The sequence below is a fragment of the Podarcis cretensis genome (assembly GCF_951804945.1).
Source record: "Podarcis cretensis genome assembly, chromosome: 3".
Taxonomy (NCBI): Eukaryota; Metazoa; Chordata; class Lepidosauria; order Squamata; family Lacertidae; genus Podarcis; species Podarcis cretensis.
In genome coordinates, this window is record NC_137172.1 from 92,288,175 (window position 1) to 92,297,539 (window position 9,365).

The following is a 9,365-nucleotide window of genomic DNA, read 5'->3' on the forward strand; positions in this document are numbered from 1 at the left end:
AGGAAGAACATACCAAAACATTTTTTGAATGCAGGCACCACTTGTGTATACATACATTTGCATGGCTTACATCCATTTGATAAACAGTCAGTGCCAAGGGGGCTAAACTAACTAATCTGTAAGGGGCTACACTGGCCTGGTTCTCACATTACTCTTATCTGTGGTTTACTGAACCGCCTTTAACCCAAATTTGCATCTGGGGACCCATATCTTCTTTTTACCATACAATTGTATGGTGGTAGTGCTGCTATTGTCACCCACTTCAGATTAGACTATGACCCTGCAGTGGTCTCGACCTACTAGCTGAAGACCAAAGATTAATTTGAACTCTGAACCTAGCCCAGCAGCTTTGCTGTGGTTTAGTATAGTAGCCAATGCAAACCACACTCATAAGCCATTATTTGTTTTTGGTTAATAAACCTTGGCTTACGTTAACCATGACTTAGCATTGTAAGCAAATTAGTCCACTGTGTACAAGTACCTCTTCCTCAGAGCTTTTCTCTTTTTTAATGTTCACAATGTCTCCTAAGATGCTCTTCAAATAACCACCAGGTGTCAGATAAGCAAAAAGTCTGTATAAGGTCTGCCAACCTATTCCTGGCACATCTGTGGCTTTGCATTATTCCATTTGGCTAGAAAATTGAAATGGGGTTATTATACCCAGCTAACAAGGGACGCAGGTGGCGCTGTGGGTTAAAGCCTCAGCGCCTAGGACTTGCCGATCGAAAGGTCGGTGGTTCGAATCCCTGCGGCGGGGTGCGCTCCCGCTGCTCGGTCCCAGCGCCTGCCAACCTAGCAGTTCGAAAGCACCTCCGGGTGCAAGTAGATAAATAGGGACCGCTTACCAGCGGGAAGGTAAACGGCGTTTCCGTGTGCGGCTCTGGCTTGCCAGAGCAGCGATGTCACGCTGGCCACGTGACCTGGAAGTGTCTCCGGACAGCGCTGGCCCCTGGCCTCTTAAGTGAGATGGGCGCACAACCCCAAAGTCTGTCAAGACTGGCCCGTACGGGCAGGGGTACCTTTACCTTTACCTTTAACAAGATATATTTGAATAACATAAAAGCTATAAAAAGCCACAGCAAAACAAAATACAGAGGCTGGGAATGTTGTAATGATTATCGAATCGAATCCATTGTGACTGAAGTGGCTTTGGCTTTATTTTTAAAAATTGTAGCTCAGTGTAGGTCACAGTCAAGCATAGAAGTTAAGCATATTTTGAGTCTGTGGAAAAACAATGAGCTTAAACACAGGTAACTCACTTTGATGAGGCTTTGTGGCTTTAATTATTCCCCCTTTATTAACATAACTTCATTTAGTAATGTCCCCTGTGCCTCTGTGTTTTAATCTTTTCCAGCTTCCATGACAGGCTAGGTGGTCTCCTGTGGTTACTTTAATTGGCACATCATGAAAAGAGTCCAAGGGGATTGGAGAGAAAACAATTCATTTTCTTGTTCTTGCACCATTCAGGAATGTTTAACATTGACTTAGTGTACCCTTCCTCAACCTGGTGCCCTCCAGCTGTTGTTGGGCTCTCAACTCCTATCAGTCACCCCCATTATATCCCATTGGACAGGAATGATGGGAATTGTAGAAGGAACAAGGCTGCGGGAAGCTGGACAAGTATATGAAATGATTTCATTGGGATTTAGATGTTCATGCATATTATAGCATGCATTAAAAAAAATGAAAACATGCTCACCCTGAGTTGTTAGGTGTTTGCTATTGCAGTTATTACCTTTGATTTCAGAAAGGCGAGAAAGGAGATCCTGGCATGAGTGGCTTTACTGGGCAGAAGGGAGAACCAGGAGTTACTGGTTTGATTGGCCCACCAGGCCCAAGAGGAGGACAAGGAGAGAGGGGATCTCCAGGAACTCCGGGGGCAGATGGAAAACCTGTATGTATGCTGCCTGAGATGACTTTTTTCATGCTGACCAATTTCTTTTCAAAAACGAGCCCATGTCACCTTTTTAATGCTTCTCTGTTCAATTTAGGGAAGAGGCTTTTCTGAAGAATTTATTCGGCAAGTTTGTGCAGACGTGCTGAGAAGTGAGTCCCCCTATTGATTCACGGTGCTGCACTGTAGTCACCTTGCTGGGATGCACCTGTGTGAGCTTTAGGACATGTGCCTAAATTTCCTACAATCAGGTGGAGAACCTTTCTGGCCCAGTGAGCCAGATCTTTATCTCCCTGCATACCACCCTTGGGGCCAATCTTGACAGGTGCTTGGCACATATCAAAGTTGATCTGTAGGCGTAAGGGGAGATAGTTGAAAGGGCTTGCTCAGCCCTGTGCACAAGGTTTCTCAAATGCCTGAAAACCAGCTGGTGAGTGTTTGGGAAGCCCTGCATGCAAAGTTGAGCAAGCTTTTGGCAAATGCCAAGTGTAGGGGTGGCAAGGTTTTGCACAGGGTTTGGGAAGCAGGGTTTGGCAGTTCCTGCAAATCTCCTTTTGTTCAAGCCCTGCTTGAAGTCATCATATATGACTTCAGGGATAGAGCAGGTGAGCGTGGCTTGCCTGGAAGAGCCTTGCAGGCCAAGTGGGGAGACCAGGTTGGCCAAATCTGGCCTGTGAACTAGAGGTTCTCCACCCCTGCCCTACAGTGTGCAGAGATTTAAAGGGAATACATGTGGGGCATGACACAGTCAAAACTAAGGAAATTTAAATATGACTGATCTCAAGGGGTGAGCATGTGCATAAATCTCCCACTGTACTAAGTGGAGCTTTTTTAATTACTTGGCATAACAAGATCTCAATTTGACCAAGATACAATAATAATTTCAAACAATTTGATTTGGTTTGGGGTTTGGTTAGCTTTGTGTATTGATGGTGAAGATCCCTTTGGTCTAAGCATTTTTATCTGAATTCCCCTTAGCCCAGTTGCCTACAATACTTCAGAATGGGAGGCTACAACACTGTGATCACTGCCAGTCTCATGGCCCTTCCCCAGGGCCACCTGGTCCACCAGGCCCACCTGGCCAAGAAGGTCCTCGAGGATTTCCTGGCTTGCCAGGAAATGATGGTGTTCCGGGCCTGACAGGAGCTCCTGGGCGTCACGGATCACGTGGACCAAAAGGTAATTGTCTGTATGCCTCATGAAACAAAATTCTCTTTCCAGCCTAGAGATCTGTACTGAATAGGAATTGAACTGGAGGGTGTGAAAAACTTGAGCTTGCACATTGTCAGTCAGCAGGGGCAACATGCTTAGTCACAGGCAATCCACAGAGCCTCCAGGTTGCATTATCGCTCCATTCTCAATCTGGCTCCTCTTCTTCTCTTATTAAAAAACTCAAAGGGATTGAAGCTGCCTTATACTAAGTCCATCTAACTCAGTGTGGTCTACACTGGTGGGCAGTGGCTCTTTAGGGTTTCAGAAGGAGAATTTTTTGTTACTGCCCACACTTCAATGGAACAAACCATGAAATAAGCCTGTAATACAATTGCTATTCTATGGCTTGATCCTATGTTTGGAAGTATATCTTGCTGTCTCAATGGAGCTGAAACCCAAAGAAGTATGCATATTTGGAAAGCTACCTGCAGAGGGATTTAGGGCCTTTGAATTATAATCTTCACCATACTGTCTTCACATCAGGCACAATGAACCAGCAAGTTTCTACAGAGCTGCTGCTTTAAACATTCTGATTGTCTGTTTCTTAAGACAGTGTCTTTTACTAAAGACGGGTTCTATTTTAGTGAAGGAATATCTTACCCTCCACCTAACCAACTGCTAAAAGAAATGTAGATTATTTTGTTTGCCCCCTCCCCCAAAATACGTTCCATGAACCAAAAATTGTGGTGAAATGGTTGCACATAGCTCTGCTTACCATTAGTAGGAGGATTACATTAACACTTTAATTTGAAGTGCATGAAGGTTTACATTTCCGAATCCTGTTCCTTTCATGGTTCGATCCTATCATATCCATTAGGATACTAGGAGGAAGGTCTAAATCAAGAGAAATGAAAGTGTTACTATCTTTTAAACTGTCACAGCTTGGGCTTTGTTCGTTAAAACACATGCATTTGCCCATTTTATTGACAGGTGAATTGATCAAATAAAGAAATAGTGCTTCTGTAACATTGCTTCAGGCATTGTCTGCTGTTGTGTGTGTATTCATTTGAACTGTACAGTTTCATATGTACAGTTTTTCTAGGACATTGGCGGCTAAACTTTTTTTGGTTCAGGGACCACATGAACTCCTCCTGAGGGTCACATGGCAGCAATGAGTGTGGCTGAATGTAGGTGTGACCACACCCCACGCTCCTACTTGAACACATGCACACCCAGCTAGGCAGCCAGTTCTTCATGCTAATCAGCTGAGAAAGAGGGATGTATCATTCCCCTCTATTTGTCACATCATGATTTGTATCCCCATCAGGGTGCTGGGCTCTACATACCCCAGCGTTGTGTCTGTTTTAAATATATCTATATGTAATTATTTGTTGCTACTGCCACCAAATTTGGTGGGATCAGGGGAGGAAGGAAAAAAAATGCTTTGGTAGGCTGGATGAGGCCCCAAACTGGGGGTTCTAAGGGAAATTTGGGGACAGATTCATTCTCCCCCTGCCCTGTTAATCTTTATTCCACCTACTTGAGGAATTGGGTGCATATGTTTTAAGCTGGAAAGCCTGGGAAATCTGCCACTTATCCCATGAGAGCTCTTTTCTTCATTAGCCAAGAGAGAGCAATTATGTGGAAAGTATTTTTGATGAAAGCAAAACCACTAGAAGCTATATTTTTAATCTGTTTAAAGAGGTACTATAAACGTCTGAACCAAACCAAACCATGAACAACCAAAATCAAAACCCAACACCATTAAAACAGCCCAACCCTATCAAGGAACAAATTTTTACATATGTCTACTCAGAAGTAAACCCCAGAGTGCAGTGGGGCTTACTTTGAAGCAAGTGGGTGTAGGGCATGCATCCCCAAACTTGGCCCTCCAGATGTTTTGGGACTATAACTTCCATCATCCCTAGCTAACAGGACCAGTGGTCAGGGATGATGGGAATTGTAGTCTCAAAACATCTGAAGGGCCGAGTTTGGGGCTGCCTGGTGTAGGGTTACAGCCTGTATATTATATTAGATTCTAGTAGAGGCCTACTTACCTTTTATATGAAATATTCCCCAAGAGTACTGAGATTCTTATGCAGCAATAACAATGTTCTTATTCAGTAGCTGTCATTTTTCTCAAAGTTTTATGTACCAATGTGCTAATTGTGTTCTTAAAACTTGAACCTTCTTCTCCAGTGGTCATTACATGAACTGAGTACTTTTTCAGTTATTATTGTTGCCTTTCTTTTCTACTTTTACAGTTTTTAAAATGTAATATATCCATGAACCACTAGATAATTTTAAGCACATCGTTAATTGAAGTACGTGGTCTGAAAACATAAACAGTAATTACAATGTGCAGTGTGGATACAATTTTGTCTGTTTCACATTTCAGAATTTTTATCTGATGATCATCTGTCTTCAGTGCATGTGAAATTTTTCACACCACTTATGATCTTAGCCTCTTTCATCATGATAGTTATTTTATTTATTGTGTTTATATTCTGCTCTATCAGAACTGTTTCCTTCATTTGATCCTCACGACAATCCTGTGAGGCAGGTTATGACTGAGTGTGAACCCAGGGTCACCCATTGAGTTTCCAGTTGGGATTTTCAATTCAGTCTCCTGAGTCCTAGGGCACAATTATATCATTTGTCGCCTCTCTAATTCTGCCTTTCTATCCTTAAAAAAAAGTACCATATACTCCTGATGCATGGTTGACACACTTTGTTCCTGAATTAAAATTGGAGGCAAAACTTTATTTTTACAGGGCCAAAGGATATTTTTATAATGTGAAACTTACCAGCACTCAGAAAAGCCCATCACTGCATTTTTGCAGAAATTACTGATTTTGGCACATCTCTGATTGGCAGGAGGTGACACCAGAACAGGGACTCAGGCAGACCTATGGACAGCCTCCTCTGAGGCTGCAGAATTCTGATGCATGTTTGCATGCAAAGTGGTTCAATGGTCAAATCACACCCAATGCAGAAAAGCAGCATAATTTCCCCTTCAGAATCTAATTAGATGGAGGCAGGGTGATAGTGTTCAGTCATGCCAAAATAGGAACTCTGAGCTTAAGGGAATTCTCCCCCCCCCCCCCAGTACACTGGTATGTCTTAGTGCACACTTTGGGAACTACTGACAATATGTATTTTATGTCTGGCACTTTACAGGACTACCAGGAAAAAATGGAGCTAAAGGAAGCCAAGGAATTGGGGTCCCTGGGATGCAAGGACCTCCAGGACCTCCAGGTATTGTTTGAAGAAGCCAGAAAGCTTTGGAGCTAATGTGCTCTAAGATTGCACTTCTTAGCTGACCCTTTCAAAGAGTCACTTACGTTGGCTTTAGTGGGACTTTTCCACAGAAGCAGCCATCAGTACTGCGGCTTGGAATTTAAAAATCAAATCAGTAGATCATCTTAATGCATCTACATAGCTGGTTGTTCCTCAGGGAAAAGCTGGGTGAACAGATGAATTTTAAGTAGGCACCTTAGTACCAGTATCGTAGCTGCCTTCCTGATTATCATTGGGAGGGTAATCCAGGGGGCAGGTGCTGCCACATTAAAGGCCCTGGTCTTAGTGGGCACAAGGCTTGGAAGCTTATGGCACTATGAAAGGTATCCTGCCTGAGGATCAAAGTGACTAGGCTGGAGTAAACAAGCTAAGGTGCTTCCAGAGGTAACTATGTCCCAAGTTGGACAGGTCTCCACATAGAGGCATAGTACTGTGGAGTTGGAAAGGGACCCCAAAGGTCATCTCATCAAAACCCCTGCAGTGCCTGTTGGCAACCAGTGCTGCTCTTTCAGCACAGGTTTTATGTACTGTCAGTAGGGCAATCCCTTCTTTCTGCAGCATTCTGCACTAGCTACAGTGCCCAGGCCAACCTTAAGGAAAGTTCCACATAAGGTTGCATTGCAGTAATCCAGTAAAAAACCAGTGCCTCAACTACCAAAGTTAAACTATCCCAATTCAGAAACAACCGGAGCTGCCACAGTGGTCAAAGCTTGCAGAATACACAATGAAGCTACCTGGGCCTCCGGTGACAAAGAGGAAACCAGGAGCATTCCCAAGCTACATATCTGCTCCTCAAGGAGCAGTGTAACCCCATCCAGGGCAGGCAGCTGGTCTATTTATCTGATCTGGGAACTGCTCACAAACATTGTCTTACCAGGATTCCATCTCACTTTATTGATGCACATCAAGTCCACTGCTGCACCTTAGCAGAGCTCCAGTTCTTTTTGCTCAGGGATGACGGACATCAGCTTTCTGGAAGATGCTCCTGTGACACTACTAGGGCTGCCTGGGTGGCACAGACTCCTCTCTTACTGCAACAACCAAGGCACTTTCATGTGTTATTCACGTCAGCGCCTTTAAACCTAAAAAAGTAAATACTTAATCAGGCAGGGTGGATCATGCTAGAACTCTTTAACAAATTGTAATACCTTACCGGCACTAAACACACTCCATGTATATATTTCATGTATCGTTAAAGGTCCTGAAGGTCCACCTGGGATAAGTAAAGAAGGATATCGTGGAGAACCTGGGAAGCCAGGTAAAGATGGAGACCGTGGAAATCCTGGAAATCCTGGACAAACTGGACCACCTGGCATCTGTGACCCGTCTTTATGCTTTAGTGTAATTGTAGGAAGAGATCCGTTTAGAAAAGGACCAAACTATTAATTTGGGATGTGTTAGTGGCAGACTAGACCTGGTGCTTGTCTTCAACAATCTTTCAAGTCTCAGGAAGATGACTGGCAATAATCCTCTTTCCCAGAAACTAAAGTACCTCTGATGTGTAATGTAATATGGTAAAATATTCCATATTAAATTTAAGACTCTAAATATGTGTTGGGCCTATGGGCTGATCAAATAACATGCTCCCCCATCCAGTTAAGCTTAGTTATCACTGTACGTTTAAATACAATGAAACCACATAGTTGTCTTTTATTTAAATCCCATTGCTATCAGTCATGACTAGCTTTATATGGATTGGAGAGTGAATTTTAACTGAATGATACTGTTGAAGTCCATTGGCAACACTGCTGGAAGCCGGATTGGGTCCTCGATGTTTCATGATCAGCTGTATACCACTGTGAAGTATTTTCTATCCAGCCTAAATATGCAGCATCTGAATTTTAATGGAACATGGCTGGTTTTTATTTCGTTTGTCGATTTCATCCATTTGTGTATGTTTCATATTTTTCTGGTTAACGATTTTCTTTTGAAAAATGTATGAATCCAAGTCTTTTTTTATAAAAAAACAACAACCCCCATGTTGTCCTCAAAATAACCATGCAACTATCCAATTATACATTTCCATCTACAAGTAAAGAAACCTCCAGAGGCACCTTAAAAAACTTAAAAATGCATTTTTTATATATAAAAAAGGTTTCTAATTATATTATGGCCAGTTTTTTTTATCATACTGTTGCACAACCAAGCTTAACCATATTTAATTTTTTTCAGCTGACTATAGAACTGGGTGTTTTTGCTATGCTCCATAGGACTGCGGTTGTCAAACAAAAGTTTACAAGCTGTGCTTTATGCTTACTACATAACTACAGTGTTCTTTATGCTGCTTCTTTGTACATTTTAATTAAGGCATTTCTGTGTTTATTTTGTAAAACAAGATGCAATCAAGAAGCACTGCTGGCATCCTAATAAATTCAGTTGTACAATTTCTATCTGAAGTTGACGCTATTTTAAGCTTTAACGCAGAAAGTCTTTTATTGCACCTATGCAAAGCTTTATAACTGGCCTTTTGTTGTTGTTGTTTTCTGTCATTAGTAATATGCTTGACATTCAAGGTAAATTTTTTTTTAAAGATTTTGTGGTAATAAAAGCAATTTTTCCACTTGTTGAGTTGAGTTTTTATTAATCATGTGAATTATGTTCTACAGAACATTATTCGCCCAACTGCATACCAACAAGATAAAGGCAACATTGTCCAAACTAGACAGCATTCTGCTCACACAAGGCCTGATTCCCCCTGGTAGAAACAACAAACACTGGTAACATTAAAATCACAGACCACGCCCCAGTAGGCGCTACCCTCAGGAGAGGAAGCACAAACTACCCCCATCATGGTCCTTCAGCCCCATCCTAACCACAAACCAACTAGCTAAAAAGAGTCTCTTCAAAACTACTTTATAGACAATGATGTGGGTGACATACCCCCCCCCCAGGACACAATGAAAGCCGTAATCAGATGAGCCTGCATAAAGGAGAGGGCATCCCTTAAAAAACAAAGCTCCTCAAAAATGGGTAAATTAGAGCAACAAATTACAACCATCTCATCAAATTACAAGCAGGA

The 9,365-nt window shown here is 42.4% G+C and overlaps 1 protein-coding gene across 1 annotated transcript in view; it reads left to right on the forward strand.

The window, feature by feature from the left end:
* The window catches only part of COL21A1 (collagen type XXI alpha 1 chain), a 118,718-nt gene extending 109,812 nt beyond the window's left edge, over positions 1 to 8,906 (forward strand). Inside the window, exons 28-32 of the mRNA XM_079970606.1 lie at positions 1,748 to 1,894; positions 1,992 to 2,046; positions 2,873 to 3,073; positions 6,227 to 6,304; positions 7,545 to 8,906. Coding sequence (XP_079826732.1) covers positions 1,748 to 1,894; positions 1,992 to 2,046; positions 2,873 to 3,073; positions 6,227 to 6,304; positions 7,545 to 7,732 — 669 coding nt within the window. The 3' untranslated portion in view covers positions 7,733 to 8,906. The remainder of the gene's footprint in view (positions 1 to 1,747; positions 1,895 to 1,991; positions 2,047 to 2,872; positions 3,074 to 6,226; positions 6,305 to 7,544) is intronic.
* The last annotated feature ends 459 nt before the right edge of the window (positions 8,907 to 9,365 follow it).